The sequence below is a fragment of the Mytilus californianus genome, unplaced genomic scaffold (genome assembly GCF_021869535.1).
Source record: "Mytilus californianus isolate M0D057914Y unplaced genomic scaffold, xbMytCali1.0.p SCAF_14, whole genome shotgun sequence".
Taxonomy (NCBI): domain Eukaryota; kingdom Metazoa; phylum Mollusca; class Bivalvia; order Mytilida; family Mytilidae; genus Mytilus; species Mytilus californianus.
Genome location: NW_026262626.1, coordinates 40,685,147 through 40,710,277, shown reverse-complemented (window position 1 = coordinate 40,710,277; position 25,131 = coordinate 40,685,147). Strand labels below are relative to the sequence as shown.

At 35.3% G+C, this 25,131-nt stretch overlaps 1 protein-coding gene across 1 annotated transcript; it reads right to left on the bottom strand.

Annotated features, from left to right (window-relative positions):
* Positions 1-827: 827 nt before the first annotated feature.
* On the bottom strand, positions 828-10,247 carry LOC127724542 (uncharacterized). Its single transcript, XM_052231522.1, has 3 exons — positions 10,048-10,247; positions 3,292-3,435; positions 828-1,266 (listed from the first exon to the last, which is right to left on the bottom strand). Exons 1-3 carry the CDS (start codon positions 10,208-10,210, stop codon positions 1,016-1,018), a joined length of 558 nt encoding a protein of 185 aa, XP_052087482.1. The 5' UTR covers positions 10,211-10,247; the 3' UTR covers positions 828-1,015.
* Between the last annotated feature and the right edge of the window lie 14,884 nt (positions 10,248-25,131).

The following is a 25,131-nucleotide window of genomic DNA, read 5'->3' as shown; positions in this document are numbered from 1 at the left end:
TACTAGTGTCAAATAATTGTCATATTGTATAGGGGAAGATTGTACTAGTGCCAAGTAAATGTCAGATTGTATAGGGGAGGATTGTACTAGTGTCAAGTAAATGTCAGATTGTATAGGGGAATTGTACTTAGTTTCAAGTAAATGTCAGATTGTTTAGGGGAAAGTTGTACAAGTGTCAAGTAAATGTTTGATTGAGAAGGGGAGGATTGAACCAGTGTCAAGTAAATGTCAGATTGTTTAAGGGAGAATTGCACTAGTGTTAAGTAAATGTCAGAATGTATAGGGGAGGATTGTACTAGTGTCAAGTTGATGTCAAATTGTATAGGGAGGGTACTAGTGTCAAGTTAATGTCAGATTGTTTAGGGGAGAATTGTGCTAGTGTCAAGGAAATGTCAGATTGTATAGGGGAGGATTGTACTTGTGTCAAGTAAATGTCAGATTGTATAGGGGAGGATTGTTCTAGTGTCAAGTAAATGTCAGATTGTTTAGGGGAGTATTGTACTAGTGTCAAGTAAATGTCAGTTTGTTTAGGGGGAATTGCGCTTGTGTCAAGTAAATGTCAGATTGTTTAGGGGAGGATTGTACTGGTGTCAAGTAAAAATCCAGTTGTATAGGGAGGATTGTACTGGTGTCAAGTAAATGTCAAGTTTTATAGGGAGGATTGTACTAGTGTACACAAAAGTCAAATTGTATTGGGAAGGATTGTATTAGTGTCAAGTAAATGTCAAATTGTATAGGGAGGATTGTTATTCGTTTAATCTTTAGTGTGAAGCAGGCTCAGATCAGAACTTGTAATCAAATGAATTCAAAAATGACAGACTCCAACAATAACAGTTTTGAATGATTTTTTTATTTTTTTAAAAAGGTACATTATTTGATATTTGTTGCTCTCAGTACTCTATTTTACAGAAACTATTTCATTGACGTGTCATATCTGAATACATGTGAATGATATATGTACAAATGCATGGTTTTTAGTATCTTATACGCCATATTTTGGCGGAATTCCATTTTGCTATGGTGTATCCTGGCTATAACCCATATTCACTTGAGGTTTTGAAGTATCTGCCATGACAATTCTTTGTGGTGTTTGAATTTGATTACTGTCTTGTGTTTTCTTTACAATAAGAACGACCATAATAACGAATAACATGACTCCACCCAGACCACTAAGTATCAGGGAGTAGGGTACTCCCATGTCATATCCGTGATCGAGTATTAAAACTGCTTGTAAAAATCGCCCAACTGCCACCCATGTAACAATACCTGAAATAGAATGAAACAAAGATCGTTATGATTTAACCAACTGCCACCCATGTAACAATACCTGAACAGAATAAATGTTATGCCTAAATACTCAACCATGTATCACAGGTTATGTAGTTTTTCTGTGTAGCCTCTGTTTTGATGAAACTGTTCAAAAATGATAAATTGACGCAAATGTTCGAAATGTAAATTTGAACAACATAAATTGCGAGAAATGTGTAGGAGCGGGAATTTATGTAATGAGATTTTAAAATTTGAACCGGAAGTAATCTTTATTCTGCTAGAATTGATGAAAATGGTTCTTGCATCGATGTTATCAATATAGAGGCCATCCAAGAAATAAAAACATAGAGGCCGATAACGATGTTCCTTGACTTCATTCGGAAATTTACACTAAGACAATACAGTAACTCGACTCTCTCGATTGGACATTGAACACGATGGTTCAGTTTCTCGACTCGCTCAATTGAACATTTATCACGATGGTTCAGTTACTCGACTCTCTCGATTGGACATTGAACACGATGGTTCAGTTACTCGACTCTCTTGATTGGATATTGAACACGATGGTTCAGTTACTCGAATCTTTTATTTGGACATTGCACACGATGTTTCAGTTACTCAAGTCTCTTTTTTGGACATTGAATACGATTGTTCAGTTACTCGAACCTCTATTTCGGAGATTAAAAGAAACTTACACACTACATTTTACACAATTAACCTCGTCACCTTTTCAAAACAATCACTTTTGGTCTGTTACTAGAGATATCTTCTGTTAATACGAAAAGAAACATTATTTCGTGTAATGACGAGAAAACCTGAAAGTCGGTTTTATTCACAGGTTCAATGAATAGCCAGAGTGTGATTATGCATGAAATGATAAGTTGAGCTGACGATTATTGTATGAGCTTACAAGTTGAACTGACCATGATTGCATGAGCTTACAAGTTGAATTGACCATAATTGCATGAGCTTACAAGTTGAGTTGACCATGAATGTACGAGCTTACAAGTTAGTTGACAATGATTGCACGTGCTTACAAGTTGAGTTGACAATGATTGAATGAGCTTACAAGTTGAGCTGACCATGATTGCATGAGCTTACATGTTGAGATTACAATGATTGCATGAGCTTACGAGTTGAGTTGACAATGATTGCATGAGCATACAAGTTGAGTTGACAATGAGTGCACGAGCTTAAAAGTTGAGTTGACAATGATTGCATGAGCTTACAAGTTGAGTTGACCATGATTGCACGAGCTTACAAGTTGAGCTGACCATGATTGCACGAGCTTACAAGTTGAGCTGACCATGATTGAATGCGCTGACAAGTTGAGTTGACAATGATTGCACGAGCTTACAATTTGAGTTGACCATGATTGAATGCGCTTACAAGTTGAGTTGACCATGATTGCATGAGCTTACAAGTTGAGTTGACCGTGATTGCACGAGCTTACAAATTGAGCTGACCATGATTGCACGAGCTTACAAATTGAGATTACAATGATTGCATGAGTTTACAAGTTGAGCTGACCATGATTGCATGAGCTTACATGTTGAGTTGACCATGATTGCATAAGCTTACAAGTTGAGCTGACCATGATTGCATGAACTTACATGTTGAGTTGACAATGATTGCACGAGTTTACAAGTTGAGTTGACAATGATTGCATGAGCTTACAAGTTGAGTTGACCATGACTGTACGAGCTTACAAGTTGAGTTGACAATGATTGCATGAGCTTACACGTTGAGTTGACAACGTTTGTACGAACTTACAAGTTGAGTTGACAATGATTGCATGAGCTTACACGTTTAGTTGACCATGATTGCACGAGCTAACAAGTTGAGCTGACCATGATTGCACGAGCTTACAAGTTGAGCTGACCATGATTGCATGAGATTACATGTTGAGTTGACAATGATTGCTGCCGATGACGAGCTTTATGTGAGTCAGGTGACGATTGTTAGAACTTATAGGTAGATTCATGTCATGATTGCAACTAATAAGTCGATTCAAAAACTTACCTGCTATCAGGTTCAAAATAACAGGAGCCATAAGATAGCTGTGAGCTTTCTGTCCATTAGCATACACAAATATTAGAATGGTGGCAATTATGCACAGTATGATACCAATGATCACTTCTATCTGGAATTCTATGAATCCAACAACTGCAAAACAATAATAATATTTTCATTATGTTATATGCTGTTCACTCATCGTTAAAGTAATAATGGAGACATATAATATTTTAATCAATGTCTCTATCATCGTCGTCGTTGTGTTGTCTTAGAAAAATACTACATAAGTAAAAAAGGATAATGACGTAATCAATGGACCAAAAATCTGGTGCATACCGGTGTAAATAGGTGGTTGTCTTTGTTTTGCACTAAAGCATGCCGAGAATAGTGATTCACTAGTAGTAAGTCGAACGTATAATAGATATAGTGATTAAATTGTATTTTTAACGTATACCATAGTGATTCACTTGTAGTATGTCGAACGTATACAGAGAATAGTGATTCACGTGTAGTATGTCGAACGTATATCATAATGATTCACTTGTAGTATGTCGAACGTATACAGAGAATAGTGATTCACGTGTAGTATGTCGAACGTATACCATAATGATTCACTTGTAGTATGTCGAACGTATACACAAAATAGTGTTTCACGTGTAGTATGTCGAACGTATACCAAAGTGATTCACTTGTTATATGTCTAACGTATACCGAGTATAGTGATTCACTTGTAATGTCTTACGTATACCGAGAAAAGTGATTCACTTGCAGTATGTCAAACGTATACCGAGTATAGTGATTCAGATGTAGTATATCGAACGTATACTGAGTATAGTGATTCACTCGCAGTATGTTTGACGTATACCGAGTATAGTTATTCACCTGCAGCATGTTGAACGTATACCGAATATAGTGATTCCCTTGCAGTATGTCGAACGTGTACCGTATATAGTGATTCACTTGTAGCATGTCGAACGTATACCGAATATAATGATTACTTTGATCTATGTCGAACATATACCAAATATAGTGATTACTTTGCACTTTGTCGAACATATACCGAATATAGTGATTCAATTGCAGTATGTCGAACGTGTACCGAGTACAGTGATTTACTTGTAGTATGTCGAACGTTTACCGATTACAGTGATCGACTTGCAGTATCTTGAAAGTATACCGATTATCGTGATCCACTTGCAGTATGTTGAATGTATACCGAGTATAGTGATTCATGTGAAGCTTGTTAAATGTATAACGAATATAGTGATTTACTTATAGTATGTCGGACGTATACAGAGTATAGCGTTTCACTTGTATCATCTCGAACGTATATTGAGTATATATATACAATATATGTACATTGTCGGAAAATTTGTATGAGTTTTAGAAACAGAACGAAAATCGAGGCTCACCGAGCTTTTCTCCTGTTTTGCAGCAAGTACTGTTTTAATCCGTTTATTAAACCCGTCATTTTAAGGTTCAGTTGTTTAAATCCAAATAGTTGTCTCTGAATTTTCATAGAAAATGACATAGTTTACACGGGTACCGCGAAGAGAACCACAATAATGAACTTCTATCCAAAAGAAAAATTCACATTACCGTTTGCTTAACATGAAAGCGGAGCAACAAGATACTTTATTTGTAATTGTATAAAAATTTATTTATGTACATGTTATTTGTACAATAATTGTCTGATTGCAGGATAAAGTGATTCACTTGTAGTGTGTCGGACGTATATCGAGAATAGTGATTCACTTGTAGTATGTCGAACGTATACTGATAATAGTGATTCACTTGTAGTGTGTCGTTAGTATGCTGAGTAAAGTGATTCACTTGTAGTATGTCGAACGTATACCATAATGATTCTCTTGTAGTATGTCGAACGTATACAGAGAATAGTGATTCACGTGTAGTATGTCGTACGTATACCAAAGTGATTCACTTGTTATATGTCTAACGTATACCGAGTATAGTGATTCACTTGTAATGTCTTACGTATACCGAGAAAAGTGATTCACTTGCAGTATGTCAAACGTATACCGAGTATAGTGATTCAGATGTAGTAAATCGAACGTATACTGAGTATAGTGATTCACTCGCAGTATGTTTGACGTATACCGAGTATAGTAATTCACCTGCAACATGTTGAACGTATACCGAATATAGTGATTCCCTTGCAGTATGTCGAACGTGTACCGTATATAGTGATTCACTTGTAGCATGTCGAACGTATACCGAATATAGTGATTACTTTGATCTATGTCGAACATATACCAAATATAGTGATTACTTTGCACTATGTCGAACGTATACCAAATATAGTGATTCACTTGCAGTATGTCGAACGTGTACCGAGTACAGTGATTTACTTGTAGTATGTCGAACGTTTACCGATTACAGTGATCGACTTGCAGTATCTTGAAAGTATACCGATTATCGTGATCCACTTGCAGTATGTTGAATGTATACCGAGTATAGTGATTCATGTGCAGCTTGTTAAATGTATAACGAATATAGTGATTTACTTATAGTATGTCGGCCGTATACAGAGTATATATATACAATATATGTACATTGTCGGAAAATTGTATGAGTTTAAGAAACAGAACGAAAATCGAGGCTCACCGAGCTTTTCTCCTGTTTTGCAGCAAGTATTGTTTTAATCCGTTTATTAAACCCGTCATTTTAAGGTTCAGTTGTTTAAATCCAAATATTTGTCTCTGATTTTTCATAGAAAATGACATAGTTTACACGGGTACCGCGAAGAAAACCACAAAAATGAACTTCTATCCAAAAGAAAAATTCACATTACCGTTTGCTCAACATGAAAGCGGAGCAACAAGATACTTTATTTGTACTTGTATAAAAATTTATTTATGTACATGTTATTTGTATAATAATTGTCTGATTGCAGGATAAAGTGATTCACTTGTAGTGTGTCGGACGTATATCGAGAATAGTGATTCACTTGTAGTATGTCGAACGTATACTGATTCACTTTTAGTGTGTCGTTAGTATTCTGAGTAAAGTGATTCACTTGTAGTATGTCGAACGTATATCGAATATAGTGATTCACTTGAAGTATGTCGGACGTATATCGAGTATAGTGATTCACTTGTTGTATTTCGGACGCATACAGAGTATAGCGTTTCACTTGTAGCATATCGAACGTATATAGAGTATATATATACAATATATGTAAGTCTAAATTGAAAACAACGTTCAAACCTAGGATTGCGTTGGATAAAAATCGCAATTTTTATACGTGTGCATGCAAAACAAATTTCTTGGTAGAGGGGTCTAAATACAGCACAAACAACATTTTCCAAAAGACCCAAAAAGTGAAAAAGTATATTCAAACTAAACGCATTTGACTGACAGGCCGAACAACGGATGTTCTTAAACCCTGCTGACTGCCATTGGCGATTGCCAAATAAACGGATCACAAGATGTAACAAAATGGATCTTTATTATAATATAATACCAAACAGAAAACAATAAACTTGCGGAAAAGATGGTAGAACGCAAACATGACTGAGGTACAAAAATTTGTACACCATATCCGGATTTCGACAATTAATGTCTCTTCAGTGATGTTAGGAATCGAAACGGTATTTGGAAGACTATATAATTTACCTTAATTTGGGATAGACTCTTGAATTTTGAAGAGTCGAAATAGGATGAACGGATCATATAAACCCGAAGGCAAATATAATACAAGCCCAATCGAAAAAATATAAATAAGTCTAAATTGAAAACAACGTTCAAACCTATGATTGCGTTGGAAAAAAATCGCAATTTTTATACGTGTGCATGCAAAACAAATTTCTTGGTAGAGGGGTCTAAATACAGCACAAACAACGTTTTCCAAAAGACCAAAAAAGTGAAAAAGTATATTTAAACAACACGCATTTGACTAACAGGTCGAACAACGGATGTTCTTAAACCCTGCTGACTGCCATTGGCGATTGCCAAATAAACGGATCACAAGATGTAACAAAATGGAACTTTATTATAATTTAATACCAAACAGAAAACAATAAACTTGTGGAAAAGATGGTATACCGCAAACATGAGGTGCAAATATTTGTACACCATATCCGGATTTCGACAATTAATGTCTCTTCAGTGATGTTAGGAATCGAAACGGTATTTGGAAGGTTATATTATGTACATTGTCGGAAAATGTAAAATTTGTTTGTATGAGCTTTAGAAACAGGACGAAAAGCGAGGCTCTCCGAGCTTTTCTCCTCCTGTTTCGTAGCGAGTATTGTTTTATCCTGTAATTTAAACCCGTCATTATAAGGTTTAGTTGTTTAAATCCAAATAGTTGTCTTTGATTTTTCAAAGAAAATGACATAGTTTAAACGGGTTCCGCGAAGAGAACCCCATAAATGAACTGTAATAAAAAAAGAAATATACCGTTTGCTCAACATTGAAGCGGAGTAACAAGATACTTTACAAGTACAAATAAAGAAAAATTTATTTGTGTGAACATGCTATTTGTGCAATAGTTGGCTGATTGATGATTGCAGGATAAAGTGATTCACTTGTAGTATGTCTAACGTATAACGAGTATAGTCATTTTGTAGTATGTCGTTATTATACTGAGTAAAGTGATTCACTAGTAGTATGTCGTTAGTATGTTGAATGTATCCTTTCGATTTAGTTATAATACCACCAAATCATAGTACGTCACATCCGGTTTCATACGAAAAAGGGTCAAAAAAAATTTCCCTTGAATTTGACAGTTGTAGGAAATTAATCCTACATTTCATTGCAGTAAAATCTTTCTGAGTCATAAACATATATCTTGGGTGTTTCAAAGCACCATTCTTTTTTTATTTGGTGATTCTATAAAACATTTTGGAAACTTGAGGTTACATTGTTACTAAAGCTTGTAAACAGGAAAAAAAGGGGTGAAAATTTGATTGGTTAACTTCTAGTAATAGTTATACACCGAGGGATAGGTGTGTCTGGATAAGAAACCCCGTCGGCCAGAGGCCGGAGGGGTTTCTTATCCAGACACACCGTATCCCGAGGTGTATAACTAACTTACACCCCATTCTAAACCCTATATTTGTAAACATTGATTATTAAATGCAAAAAAAAAAAAACAAAAAAAAACGATAGCATATTTATTGACAATATCAAACCATGATTTATAAGAATATTTTTGTATTACATGAAACCCCACTAGTAACCTTTCTTTGGTGATCTTCGTTCAAACTTTGACAATTAAGTGAGTATATTTTACAAATGTCAAAGTTGTTTTGCATATTCCCGTTAAATCCATGTGCTAATATGGATCAGCAGGTCAAGGTTGACTGTTTCGTGTATTCTTATTACAAACAAAAAATACATCATGCTCCTGGTATACAGTTGTCAATATGGACGGGTATAAGACGGACGACATTTTGTGGCAAGCGTTGGATTTGGTAGAAGAGACTAAAGATAAAGGCAATATTATAACCCAAAGTACTTACCTGTATCAGTTTAATAAAGGTAATCATAACTGTATTTTATATCTTACGATTTTATCAAAAACAAAAGCTCCCCCCCCCTCTTCTCGAGAATAAACAAACATTCATATTCGAACACACTAAGGGATAGGTGTGTCTGCATTAGAAACCCGACTACCAAACACACTTAACATACAATATTTAAAATTGAGGAACTCCCTTTTTGGGGGGCAACCAGGGACTAATCCAGCCGGGGGTTCCCAACTCAAGAGAAAAATGGGGAGGGGTCCAACCATTCAAATTCATTGATCTTTTAAACAAAAGTCGGGTCCAACCCGCGGAACCCCCAACCCCGGATCGGCCACTGGTTAACCGGGGGTGGGGGTCCTGGAGTTAGAATCCCCATTTTTTTTAAAAGATCAATGCTGTAGAATAGAGACATATGACTGGGATAAAAAAAAATTACCTTCAAGCAAAAGAGTATTTAAAGGATTATTTTTGTATTCCATATAGATGCTTATTGGAATTTACTAAAATGTGTTTTTTTAATATCATGAAACAATTTGTAGTGAACACTATTAGTAATTTCTTATGTTATTTAAAAAATAATCAATTTCTATTGTTACGAATAACAATGGACTTTGTTTGCGGGATGTAGAGGCAGGGGTTTCCAGAAACCCCGCTCGTCACACCCTGTGGTCAAAATCCATTGTTATTCGTAACAATAGATCTATTCAATTTACACTTGTTTCAGAAATAGAAACTATGAAGTATAACAATAGAACTGGGGTGTAAGTGATGGTTATTATCTTATATGCAATGAAATGTTATGTGAAATTTTGTCTGTAATACTGGACAGGTTAAAACTTTACCCGTGCCAAGTATTTCTTTATTTGAAACAAAGATAAATTCTGCAAAAATTTTTGAAAAGTGCCAATTTAACAAAGACTAATAGGAAAAAAAAACAATGGTGGTATTACTCCTCGAATGTTAACAACGACAAACGAATATGTAAACTGTATAGACAAGCTTACTGTTCGGTGTGAGCCAAGGCTCCGTGTTGAAGACCGTACTGTGACCTATAATGGTTTACTTTTATAAATTTTGACTTGGATGGAGAGTTGTCTCATTGGCACTCATACCACATCTTTTTATATCTAAAACATGTATATTGCTCTCTAGATGTTGTCGGTTATATTTTTTTGGTTGCTTTTTCATTGGCTTGCATTACCATATCTCCTTGCCTATGTATATATATGTATTTTCAAGAGGTTGAATTTTAAGTTAATTGTTTACTTACATGCTAAACTAGAAGAATATCCATTTTTGACTGCATAAAAGAGTCCAATATGGACCGCTTTGCCAGAAGACTGCTCGAATACTACCCAGCCTGGAGCCAGAGCCCCAGCAACCAACAACAATAAAGCTATGATGTTGAAAATGCCTGCGATTTTAATATTCATGTTTCTTTGTTGAAATATATAGATTTAACGATTTTTAAGGTCTAACTGTTTTTATATCAATTGATCGGGGAATACCCGAAAATAGAGATCCTGTTTGTACTTTTTATTGTGCAATTTCAATTATTTCATGTTTATTAGAAGTACGCAATTAGTCTTTTCCAACCGTAAACATATATGTTAATAGGTAAACGAACTAGGAAGGTGAATAAGTATATTCTTTAATAAAACTTTAATAAGGCCTTCTACCTTTCCCGATTTTCCGATACTCCTTTATCACGGTGGGTTTGGCTGTCCTGCTAGAGAATGTGAGAACATGCTAGTGATCTGGTCATGATCGATGTTGGTGATCGATGAAAATATGTAAACAAAGACGAAATTGATTTTAATAGATTTTAATACGCCCGTTTACGGGACGTATTATGGTATGCCGTTGTCCGTCCGTCACCAATAACTAAAAAAATCTTTCACAAATTTTCATGATACTTTGGTGAAATGTTTATATTTATTGACGTAAGTTCCCTTTCGATTTTTAAAAATTTTCTGATTTTACGTTTTGGAGTATTTGGACTTTATCCATAAAAAGGGGTAATTTTCCAGTTTTTGGACGATAATTCAAAAAAGCTTTGAGCATTTTTCATGAACTTTAGTGACTTGTTAATATCTATTGAAATAAGCTCCTTTTTTTTTTTTTTTTTTTATAAATGATTGACATTTCGGAGTTATGGAACTTTATTGTTGGTTGAGAATCGTTGAAAACTGTCCATTTTTTACTCTTTGGAGGGATATAGAATTTTATTTGTTAAAAAATCGGGACAACAAACAGTTGAATTTGAGGAATTCTTAATGTTGCCAAATTATTCATGTTTTGTGTCAATGGGTACCACTGTGTGTGCATGTCATTTTTTTTGGGGGGGGGGGAGGGATCTTTACGGGCAGTGCTCGCAGTATTTCTAGTTGATCATATAAATTCATTCAAAGCATAAGGACGAGCTGAAAAGGGTGACGGGCGTATCATGCGCTCATAGCGCAGCTCTTTATTTACATTTTCTTGAATAACAGATGAAGAGAAATAGTTGAGATGTTTCAGTTTGGTTTCTTAGGGTTTCAAAGGAAAGAAATAAAATAAAAGTGTCCTGTGCAGCGTCAGTATGTGTATCTCAAGAGTGTTTATTCTTAGAACATCTGAAACGGAAAAATAGACAAAAAAAAAATGTTCATGGAGTGCACCGTCTAATCCCAAATCCACACGACTTAATCGTTCTGAGAAAACCTAATGAAATATTTTAGAATTGTTCATTTTTGCAGTTGAAATGTGTCCTGATCCTGTGCTCTGGTGGGTCCTGATACGATGTAGATGATTTTGACAAGACATTATTCTTATTTCGAATCAAATGTTGCAAAATCAATAGAATTGGACAATGAATTCTATTCAATCGGATTTGCAAGACCTATTTTTACTTAAGACATCCACTGGACTGTATAATATGGATTTTCAAATAATCGTTACCACATATTACGAACATTTCCAATGACAAAAATGTGAAACGTTTCCGGAAAGTAAATACGACAGACAGCAACCAACGACAAGCACTAGGCTTGTACCAGGCACATGTAGTGGGGTTTGATAATTATATTGTCGAGCGCTCAACCCCCTCACTTATCGGGGTCAGTGATGTTACAACACATCATAAGAACAAACTGTAAAAATGATTTGGAAAAGACACAAAAAACCAATAACAAAAATATATCTAAGAGTACTCACTGTAACTGGCAGCTAATATAAAGCCCACTTTCAACTAATACATAAACTATATGAAAATAAAGATACTATTGCCACCAGAGAACACATAACGTAGATATAAGCATCTATAGGTCACCATACGGCCTTAACAAAATGTAAAACCTATACCATATAGTCAGCTATAACAGGGCCTGACATGACAAAATGTAAAATCTATACCATATAGACAGCTATAATAGAGCATGCCATCACAAAATGTAAAACTTATACCATATAGACAACTAAAATAGGGCCTGGCATGACAAAATGTAAAAACTATACCATAAAGACAGCTGTAATAGGGCCTGACATGACAAAATGTAAAATCTATACCATATAGACAGCTATAATAGAGCATGCCATCACAAAATGTAAAATTTATACCATATAGACAACTAAAATAGGGCCTGACATGACAAAATGTAAAACCTATACCATAAAGACAGCTATAATAGGGCCTGACATGACAAAATGTAAAATCTATACCATATAGACAGCTATAATAGAGCATGCCATCACAAAATGTAAAACTTATACCATATAGTCAACTAAAATAGGGCCTGACATGACAAAATGTAAAACCTATACCATAAAGACAGCTATAATAGGGCCTGACATGACAAAATGTAAAATCTATACCATATAGACAGCTATAATAGGGCTCGACATGACAAAATGTAAAACCTATACCATATACAGCTATAATAGAGCCTGACATGATAAAATGTAAAACCTATACCATATAGACAGCTATAATAGGGCCTGACATGACAAAATGTAAAACCTATACCATATAGTCAGCTATAACAGGGCCTGACATGACAAAATGTAAAACCAATACCATATAGACAGCTATAATAGGGCATGCCATCACAAAATGTAAAACTTATACCATATAGACAGCTAAAATAGGGCCTGACATGACAAAATGTAAAACCTATACCATAAAGACAGCTAAAATAGGGCCTGACATGACAAAATGTAAAATCTATACCATATAGACAGCTATAATAGAGCATGCCATCACAAAATGTAAAACTTATACCATATAGACAACTAAAATAGGGCCTTACATGACAAAATGTAAAACCTATACCATAAAGACAGCTATAATAGGGCCTGACATGACAAAATGTAAAATCTATACCATATAGACAGCTATAATAGGGCCTGACATGACAAAATGTAATACCTATACCATATACAGCTATAATAGGGCCTGACATGATAAAATGTAAAACCTATACCAAATAGACAGCTATAATAGGGCCTGACATGACAAAATGTAAAACCTATACCATATAGACAGCTATAATAGGGCATGACATGACAAAATGTAAAACCTATACCATATAAACAGCTTTAATAGGGCCTGACATGACAAAATGTAAAACCTATACCATATACAGCTATAATAGGGCCTGACATGACAAAATGTAAAACCTATACCATATAGACAGCTATAATAGGGCCTGACATGACAAAATGTAAAACCTATACCATATAGACAGCTATAATAGGGCATGACATGACAAAATGTAAAACAATTCAAACGAGAAACACGTATCCAATGTACTTAGACTGTAACTTAGACATTATACTATGGTGTAAACACTTTCAAAACGCAGTTATAAACGTATTACACAATGCGGAACATATAAATGCATATTCTGAATGTACTGTTGAGATCTCTATGTGATGACCTGGATCTTTCTGATTGTATTGTTGAGTTGTTTATGTGATGACCTGGATATTTCTGGTTGTACTGTTGAGTTGTTTATGTGATGACCTGGATATTTCTGATTGTATTGTTGAGTTGCTTATGTGATGACCTAGATCTTTCTGATTGTATTGTTGAGTTGTTTATGTGATGACCTAGATCTTTCTGATTGTACTGTTGAGTTGTTTATGTGATGACCTGGATCTTTCTGATTGTACTGTTGAGTTGTTTATGTGATGACCTAGGTCTTTCTGATTGTACTGTTGAGTTGTTTATGTGATGACCTAGATATTTCTGATTGTACTGTTGAGTTGTTTATGTGATGACCTGGATCTTTCTGATTGTACTGTTGAGTTGTTTATGTGATGACCTGGATCTTTCTGATTGTACTGTTGAGTTTTTTATGTGATGACCTAGATATTTCTGATTGTACTGTTGAGTTGTTTATATGATGACCTGGATCTTTCTGATTGTACTGTTGAGTTGTTTATGTGATGACATGGATCTTTCTGGTTGTACTGTTAAATTGTTGATGCGATAACATAGATATAGCTGGTTGCATTGATGAGTTGTTTATGTGATGTCTTGGATTATTGTTGTTTATTGTTGAGTTATGTTAAAACCCCAACCATTATTTGATGTATCTGCTTTCTTAAATAAATGAATCTAGACCAACATACCCTAGGAAATCGTCATTGATTTGTGTGAATGGTAAATAAGAACGGAAGCATTCAAACAGACAACATTAAGATATTAGAATAAAAGTTGATAATTATCGACAACTTCAAGTTATGTTATGTTATGTTAGGAACTTTTATTAGAAAAATGCAGTGAAATAAGGAAAAAGCCTATGACCTATAATTGTTTACTTTTTACACATTGTGACTTGAATGGATAGTTGTCTCATTGGCACTCATACTACATCTTCTTATTTATATTTGACAATGAAACACTTTCCTCCGATTCCTCTCGTGGCTTCATATACATACGGTAATATACCTTCAAATGCATACGGTAATATACCTGCATATAAAATACGGTAATATACCTGTCATTAAGTTATTGAAACAGCTTTCCCACGAAAACACTTGTTTCAGTTTTAATTATTGGAATATTTCAGATGACATTCCATCATTTAAGATGAAATTCCATCTTTTCAGGTAGATACACTATATAGTAATAACTGTACGAAGTTTTAATTAGTACTTGTTTCCAACAAAATACCTACAAACATAAAAGATCAAAGGATACGGATTAAAGAAAGTAATCCGCATTCCGATCTGGAGTTTTCCACAAGATATAAATATCATTTATAGGTAAATGAGTGGTTACACATAACGTTTGTATGTAGAAATATCGAATATCAACTATATAAGCACTAAAGCAGTTGAGAATCTCTTAAAAATCACAGAAACGTATAGAAAAAAAAACACCCCAAGAAACCTAGTCCGCTTTTTAAAAAGTATACATTAATATGTCATTAAAATCACCGTGCAGAAACATTGGCAAACTGTAAGTAATTACCCCTTAAAGGTAATAAATACACATCCATCGACATCGTTGTATTTTTCGTTTTGATCTGTCATTTGTTGTTGGTTTTTTTGGGGGGAAAGGTGGGGGCGTAAAGTCGTAATTTATATCTAGATATGGATGTAATGATAAATTATGTAAATTTACAATTTTCTGTTTAATGCATTAAGCTAAGTTAAGAGGATTAAATGAAATATAAGATAAAATACTTATAACATTATGAATGCTTCACATCTGACAGATAAGATAGGGCTTTAAAATGGTAAATGATATTCGAATTAAAGAACAAAAAGCGACCATTCCAATCGTCTCTTTTTACGTATGTGACATGTTTTCAAAAAGAAGCGGAAGACATGTCACGATTTCGACTTTTAGATAGTCACACACAAATTAATAGACCTTAAAATGATAGTAAGACTGAATTTCGTGAAATAAGAATCTATCACATATCAAAGTTATTGTTATCCCAAGCAATCTTTTCAAATTAGAAAATACAAAATCGGAAGAAAAAAACCCATTTAAGTAGTTTTCTACATAAGTGTTTTGGCGGTGTCTTATTCTGCAGAAACATTTAACGTACAAACATCTTCTTTATTTTACACCGGAACGTTCTGTGATTAGGAAAATCTTGAGCCAAACATCTCGCATACTTAAGACAAAAGAATTCGAAGAACTAACATTAGGTTAATGTAACATATTGAGGTCAACATTTCCCAGTTGTTTACAACCTACATCTATTTTTTTTTTTTTTAAATCTGCACATTCACCAAATCTTTGAATTGCTGTTTGACAAATTCTGAGAAAATATGTTATGGCAAGTTAAAGTACTGACAGTCTCTGACAGGAGATTGTTTGAAATATATATTTAGTATCCAGGCTCGTGTAAAACTGTACTAAAATGTCATTTATTTTTCGAATGTGAATGATAGATGTATCAGTTGTATAAAGAAATCTAAAAAAGAATATGTACGGAGGTATGAGTTGAGGTTATTAAAGTCTTTAAATAAAATGTTACAATATGATATTTTTTCACTAAAAAGTACACACATTTGCACCGTAACATATTTATAATTTTCCTTTTCTGTAAAAGCAACGGCTTTCGGCTAAATTAGCCAAAGACTTATCTTGATATTGTAATGCAGTGATCGGCAGACGGTCTTCTTTATGGAGATTAAGATGTTTAAATGGCGATTGTCTAAGCTAGACATCAAAGATCGAGCTGAAGCTGAAGTGTCATTATCAATTCAGACAAATCAAATGATATATAATGTATGGATTATATTCATAACGGTATTTAAATTTATTATTTTAAGGAGATAAATGTTTAATGCTTAAAATGAGAGCGTGTTAGAATCGCCCTTTAAAGATCACTTAAACAGCGTCCACCTGAAGGCATTACATTCTCAAAATACCAGTCGGTGCACTTGTAGTGCATGATTAATCTGCTGGTTATTCACATGTCACTTAGTACAGCAAAAAAGTTAAAACTAGACACTGAATCCCCCAAAATCCCGCGAGAATAAATGATTCAGATTATAGTCTGTTCATAAAGGAATTATACAGTTTTGAAATGAAATTATGCAAATAAATTTTAAATAGTAACAAGAAAGAAAAAGTAAAGCAAAAGAGAAAGCAAAAAATAATTGGTAACTGGTGATTGTAAAGAATTCACTTTCATTCCGTTTGATATGAATTACATTAATAAACATAAAACACAATTAAGATATCAACACGTGACTCGAACTTCCAACTATTAGCAAGCATTCATACTTGGTGTACTATATTTTGCGACCAAAATAATATCGTCTTTTTTAATCATACAAAACAGTGTTTTCTGAGTATTCTTTTTGACTGAAACAATTGAAGCATCATAACAGACATGGTCTGAAGCCATTAAAAAAAAACAACAAATAGTCACATGATTACTATACGGATAATCAACGCGTCTAGGGCAGTAAGTTAAATAAATTTTAACGCCAATTATCGAACCTCTTTTTTATTATTACTTTGGAACCAAATTATAATTTGATAAAGAATTTGCCATAACACGTCTTTAAGCTGTTGTTAGCTTCGGCAGAATGTATCGTGTACATACTCATTCAGTCTCTGACATTTTTCAATTTGCGTGTGTACACGTCATCCAATAGAACCACAATAATGTCATTCGGGGTCAAAGTTATAAGTAGTTTTCTAACAACCGTTCATCATTTTTATTATAATAAATAGAAAAAGATACATCTGCAAATAATTTTAAACGGTTTATATATTTATTGAAATTACTTCTAATTGTCTCGTTTACAATTTACTAGCAGGTGATGATTATATCTTGGTATTATATTGTCATTGTTATAATTTTGACATCGCATGTTTAAGGTTCAATGTCAGTTTTGTGAAGTGCAACACATAATAATCAAAATGGTTAGATTGGTAACTTGAATAATTGGTGCTACCCTGTGGCTAGTTTTCTCTCACAGTTAAGTAACATCTAGCCTGTAAAGTCTTAGTTTTATGTCCACTGTAAAATCTGCGTTCAGTGACTAAGAAAAGAATATTGATCTCAATACTTATTTATTTCTTATTCAGTACATTTTCTTTTATTTCCTCAATAAACTATGTCTCTGTCTCCAAGGAGAGTTTGAAACACACTCTGTCTCTGTCACCAAGGAGATTTTGATACACACACACTCTGTCTCTGTCACCAAGGCGAGTTTGATACACACACTGTCTCTGTCTCCAAGGCGAGTTTGATACACACACTCAATCTCTGTCACCAAGGAGAGTTTGATACACACACTGTGTCTCTGACTCCAAGGAGAGTTTGATACACACACTCTGTCTTTATCTCCAAGGCGAGTTTGATACACACACTGTCTCTGTCTTCAAGGAGAGTTTGATACATACACTCTGTCTCTGTCTTCAATAGAGTTTGATACCCTCATTCTGTCTCTTTCACAAGGCGATTTTGATACCCACACTCTGTCTCTGCCTTCATGGAGAGTTTGATACATACACTCTGTCTCTGCCTTCAGGGAGAGTTTGATACACACATTTGGTCTCTGTCACCAAGGAGAGTTTCATAACCAAACTCTGTCTCTGTCTCCAAGGAGAGTTTGATACACACACTCTGTCTCTGTCACCAAGGAGAGTTTAATACACACACTCTGTCTCTGTCAACAAGGAGAGTTTGATACACACACTCTGTCTCTGTCTTCAATGAGAGCTTGATACACAACTCTGTCTCTGTCTTCAAGGAGAGTTTGATGGACACACCCTGCCTCTGCCTTCAAGGAGAGTTTGATACACACACTCTGTCTCTATCACCAAGGAGAGTTTGATACATACACTCTGTCTCTGTCACCAAGGAGAGTATATGATACTTAAACTCTGTCTCTGTCTTCAAGGAGAGTTTGAACCACACACTCTGTCTCTGTCTTCAAGGAGAGAGTGATACACACATCCTGTTTCGGTCTACAAGGAGAGTTTGATACACACACTCTGCCTCTGTCTTCAAGGAGAGTTTGTTACATACACTCTGTCTCTGTCTTCAATAGAGTTTGATACCCTCATTCTGTCTCTTTCACAAGGCGATTTTGATACCCACACTCTGTCTCTGCCTTCATGGAGAGTTTGATACATACACTCTGTCTCTGCCTTCAGGGAGAGTTTGATACACACATTTGGTCTCTGTCACCAAGGAGAGTTTCATAACCAAACTCTGTCTCTGTCTCCAAGGAGAGTTTGATACACACACTCTGTCTCTGTCACCAAGGAGAGTTTAATACACACACTCTGTCTCTGTCAACAAGGAGAGTTTGATACACACACTCTGTCTCTGTCTTCAATGAGAGCTTGATACACAACTCTGTCTCTGTCTTCAAGGAGAGTTTGATGGACACACCCTGCCTCTGCCTTCAAGGAGAGTTTGATACACACACTCTGTCTCTATCACCAAGGAGAGTTTGATACATACACTCTGTCTCTGTCACCAAGGAGAGTATATGATACTTAAACTCTGTCTCTGTCTTCAAGGAGAGTTTGAACCACACACTCTGTCTCTGTCTTCAAGGAGAGAGTGATACACACATCCTGTTTCGGTCTACAAGGAGAGTTTGATACACACACTCTGCCTCTGTCTTCAAGGAGAGTTTGTTACATACACTCTGTCTCTGTCTTCAAGGAGAGTTTGATACCCACATTCTGTCTCTGTCACAAGGCGATTTTGATATCCACACTCTGTCTCTGCCGTCATGGAGAGTTTGATACAAACACTCTGTCTCTGCCTTCAAGGAGAGTTTGATACACGCATTCTGTCTCTGTTACCAAGGCGATTTTGATACCCACACTCTGTCTCTGTCTTCAAGGAGAGTTTTATACATACACTCTGTCTCTGTCTTCAAAGAGAGTTTGATACACACATTCTGTCTCTGTCACAGGACGATTTTGATACCCACACTCTGTCTCTGCCTTCATGGAGAGTTTGATACATACACTCTGTCTCTGTCTTCAAGGAGAGTTTGATACATATACTTTGTCTCTGTCTTCAAGGAAAGTTTGATACACACACTGTCTCGGTCTTCAAGAAGAATTTGATACACACACCATGTTTCTGTCTTCACGGAGCTAGAGAGTTTGATACACACACTATGTCTCTGTCACCAAGGCGAGTTTGATACACACACTCTGTCCCTGTCACCAAGACGAGTTTGATACACACATTTTGTCTCTGTCTCCAATGCGAGTTTTATACATACACTCTGTCTCTTTAACCAAGGCGAGTTTGATACCCACACTCTGTCTCTGTCTCCAAGGAGGATATGATACACACAAAGTGCCTCTGTCTTCAAGAAGAGTTTGATACCCACACACTGTCTCTGTCACCAAGGCAAGTTTGATACACTCAACTTATCTCTGTCTCCAAGGAGGATATGATACTGTAAACCAAATTATTTTCGTGGATACTTTATTTTGCGTTTTGCCCTTTCAAGACCACTTCGCAGCGATTTATTTTCGGAATTCTAAATTAACTTGATATTTTAAAATAAGAGAGCATCGAAGTTTTAAATATTCGCGACGATTAATATTCGCGTTATTTTTTCCTCATGAAAGTCGCGAAAATAAATCGCTCGCGAAAATAAGTTGGTTCATAGTACACACAAAGTGCCTTTGTCTTCAAGAAGAGTTTGATACCCACACACGGTCTCAGTCACCAAGGAGAGTTTGATGCACACACCCTGTCTTTGTCTTCAAGGCGAGTTTGATACACACACTCTGTCTCTGTAAACAAAGAGAATTTGATACACACACCCTCTCTCTATCTTGAAGGAGAGTTTGATGCACACACTCTGTCTCTGTAAACAAGGAGAATTTGATACACACACCCTCTCTCTATCTTGAAGGCGAGTTTGATACACACACTCTGTCTCTGTAATCAAGGAGAATTTGATACACACACCCTCTTTCTATCTTGAAGGAGAGTTTGATGCACACACTCTGTCTCTGTAAACAAGGAGAATTTGATACACACACCCTCTCTCTATCTTGAAGTAGAGTTTGATACATTCACTCTGTCTCTGTAAACAAGGAGAATTTGATACACACACCCTGTTTTTGTCTTCAAGGCGAGTTTGATACACACGCACTCTGTCTCTGTAAACAAGGAGAATTTGATACACACACCCTGTCTTTGTCTTCAAGGCGAGTTTGATACACACACTCTGTCTCTGTAAACAAGGAGAATTTGATACACACACCCTGTCTTTGTCTTCAAGGCGAGTTTGATACACACACGCTGCCTCTGTAAACAAGGAGAATTTGATACACACACCCTGTCTTTGTCTTAAAGGCGAGTTTGATACACACACTCTGCCTCTGTAAACAAGGAGAGTTTGATACACACACCCTCTCTCTATCTTGACGGAGAGTTTGATACACACACCCTCTCTCTATCTTGACGAAGAGTTTCAACGGATACACACACCCTCTCTCTATCTTGACGGAGAGTTTGATACACACACCCTCTCTCTATCTTGAAGGAGAGTTTGATACTCACACGCTGCCTCTGGCTCCAAGGAGACTGATACACACACCCTCTCTCTATCTTGACGGAGAGTTTGATACTCACACGCTGCCTCTGGCTCCAAGGAGACTGATACACACACCCTCTCTCTAATTTGACAGAGAGTTTGATACTCACACGCTGCCTCTGGCTCCAAGGAGACTGATACACACAGTTTGCATCTGGCTCCAAGGAGACTGATACACACAGTTTGCATCTGGCTCCAAGGAGACTGATACACACAGTTTGCCTTTGTTTCCAAGTAGATTTTTTAAACAAATTAAATATCTACTACAGAGGGTGAGTAAATGATTATCTACTTACTAAAATATTAAGGTAGATCTTTCGTACATTTTATGCTTGTTTAAGCAACTATTGCTATTTTAAATCTACCAAAACTGATCATTCTACGTAGTTGATTAGCTTGTTTTTAATTCGAGCGTCACTGATGAATCTTTTTTAGATGAAACAAGCGTCTGGCGTATTAACTTATTAGCCTTATATCTTTAATTCTTTTTTTTTAAGATGAAAACTACAAAAGTTTCATTTTATACCAACACTTGGCCTGGTATCTTTAATGAGTGTTTTTTTTTAGATGGAAACTACAAAAGTACCATTTATACCAATACTTGCGGAATGCATATTATACTGCAATTGTCTTTTCCGTAATAATGATTTTTTTTCGTGCACACTAATTTCTCTCTAGAGATAACAAAATGATTATCTCTATAGAGCAAATGATATTTTGATAGTACGGAATATCAGACCAAGTGAACGGAAAACAGTTCCTAGAACGAATTGATACTCTCTCTATCTTCTAAATAGACTATTTTCATATTACCGACAATTGACTCCGGATTATATAATTTGTCGACTGGTTACCTTGGACATCATGGTACCAAGTCAGGTAAGAGAAAGCTAAAGAAGTAAAACCAAGCTTTCAATCGGTACAATTTTGGGGGAAAATTACCTGGTAAATATTTTTTTTTACTACAAAATCATCGGAAAACAGTAAACTTTCCCCTCAAATTACACCGATTATATGTTTGATTTTACTTATTTTGGTTGCTCTTACTTGACCGAGTACCATGATGTCCAAGGTAACCAGTCGACAAATTATATAATCAGGAGTCAAAAGTCGGTAATATGAAAATAATTAAAATTGTTGAATAATTTGTTACCGTAAATATATTGATGAGAGAAAGAGATATATATATCAAGGGAACGATATGATATGCATTAATGCTTTCTAAATTCCCCCGGTTCCGTAGAAGCAACTGTCAGTTGTCATTTGTTTAACAATCCAATCAGTATATTTAAAATATCTAAAATGTTTAAAAAACCAATAAAAATTTGTAAAAATTAATCAATTTTCAGAAGAGATGTTGAAAGACTCGATCTCGATTTGTCACGAGCGACTGTATAAATTACACTCTAACAGATGTAAAAAATGAATTTACACCAATTAAATTGATTTAATTTACCCTTTATTCTAATAGAATGTATTGTTCTGGTCCTAACCAGCCGTTACAAAAACTACTACTCTCTTTTCTACTGGATCAAAGGTCAAATTCTTAAAAAATCTTAAAGTCACGTCGCTTGCCGAGATAGAGTCAAAATTTCTTTAAGTAGTTTAAACGATGATGAATAACTAATCAACGTCTTTGAGCATGTGCATAAGAGAAATACAGCATTGTTAGAATCAGCGTTCTACAGATTCATTGTATGATTCTGCGTTCAATATTATATATGTCCTACTCGCCGTGAAGGGGCTCAAAACAAAGAAATATTTGAGCTTATGGAAATTATAATTATGCTTTAATCTTAAACTGTTCTTTCATACCAGTAATTTTATCAATTTAAACAATTTGTCAGAAACAGGAATTGTGTGGTTTCTCCTAAAAAGAAGATGACACGTATACCAATTATTTAGAGAGAAAATTTGAAATAAGACAGTAAACGCAGACATAATGATTGATAATTAATAAAGAAATAAACCCAGAGTTTATTAACTGAAGTTAACCAAGAGTTCTACTAGATCACTGAAGTTAACCAAGAGTTCTATTAGATAACTGAAGTTAACCAAGAGTTCTATTAGATAACTGAAGTCAACCAAGAGTTCTATTAGATAACGCTATTATTTGAACAATTATGACACAATAGGAACCGATACAAATCCCTAAGCACAGACGGTATTATAATACATATAATTCACCAAAATAGGGACCAATACAAATCCCTAAGCACAGACGGTATTATCATACATATAATTCACCAGCAAGCGGCAGTGGTAAACTCTATTAACATAAACATTTGTTAGCAATATTTCAGTGTGTTCGATATGTGTTTCTGACATGCCGTTCATAAGACTTGTTTTTGACACAACCTTCACTCAAGCATGTTTCTGACATAACTTTTAACAGGTATGTTTCTGACAAAATTTTCAGGCATTTTTTTGACATAACCTTCACCAGACATGTTTCTGACATGAGCTTCAATAGGCACGATTTTGACAAAACCTTCAACAGGCATGTATCTGACACAACCTTCAACAGGTATTTTTCTAACATATCCCTAACAGGTATGTTTCTTACATAACTTTTATCAGATATGTGTCTGACATAACCTTTTTCTGACATGTGTCTGACATAACCTTTTTCTGACATGTGTCTGACATAACCTTTATCAGACATGTGTCTGACATAACCTTTATCAGACACGTGTTTAACATAATCTTCAACAGGTAGGTTTCTGACATATCATTCAACAGGTATGTTTCTGACATATCCTTCAACAGGCATGTTTTAGACATAACCTTCAACAGGCATGTTTCGGACATAACTTTCAATAGGCATGTGTCTGACATAACCTTAAACAGGCATGTTTCAGCCATGACCTTTAACAGGCATGTGTCTGACATAACATTCAACAGGCGTGTGTCGGACAAAACCTTCAACAGACATGTGTCTGACATATCCTTCAACAGGCATGTTTCGGACATAACCTTCAACAGGCACGTGTCAGACATAACCATCACAAGGCATGTGTATGACATAACATTCAACAGGCATGTGTCTGACATAACCATCACAAGGCATGTGTATGACATAACATTCAACAGGCATGTGTGACATATCCTTCAACAGGCATGTTTTTACATAAACTTTATCAGACATGTGTCTGACGTAACCTTCAACAGGCATGTGTCTGACATAACCTTTATCAGAAATGTGTCTGACATAACATTCGTTGGGCATGAATATGTAGGCTTTACTAAAATATGAAACATCTCCTTATTTTATAAAGATTGCAGTCTCATTGCATTATTCAACCATACCACATTTCCTTATTTTATAAAGATCGCAGTCTGATATCAACCATACCACATCTCCTTATTTTATAAAGATTGCAGTCTCATTGTCAATCATACCACATTTCCTTATTTTATAAAGATCGCAGTCTCATTGTCAACCATACCACATCTCCTTATTTTATAAAGATCACAGTCTCATTGTCAACCATACCACATCTCCTTATTTTATCACGATTGCAGTCTCATTGTCAACCATATCACATCTCCTTATTTTATAAAGATTGCAGTCTCATTGTCAACCATACCACATCTCATTTTATAAAGATTGCAGTCTCATTGTCAACCATACCACATCTCCTTATTTTATAAAGATTGCAGTCTCAATGTCAACCATACCACATCTCCTTATTTTATAAAGATCGCAGTCTCATTGTCAACCATACCACGTCTCCTATATTTATAAAGATTGCAGTCTCAATGTCAATCATATCACATCTTCATATTTTCATATTTATAATTAAAA

What these genes read in the sequence shown, in the direction of transcription:
- LOC127724542 (XM_052231522.1), bottom strand. Translation starts at nt 10,210, where the DNA reads ATGAATATTAAAATCGCAGGCATTTTCAACATCATAGCTTTATTGTTG. An exon ending in ATATTCTTCTAGTTTAGCAT is followed by an intron (nt 3,436 to 10,047) that starts GTAAGTAAACAA and finishes ATTGTTTTGCAG; the next exon opens with TTGTTGGATTCATAGAATTC. An exon ending in TATTTTGAACCTGATAGCAG is followed by an intron (nt 1,267 to 3,291) that starts GTAAGTTTTTGA and finishes ATTCTATTTCAG; the next exon opens with GTATTGTTACATGGGTGGCA.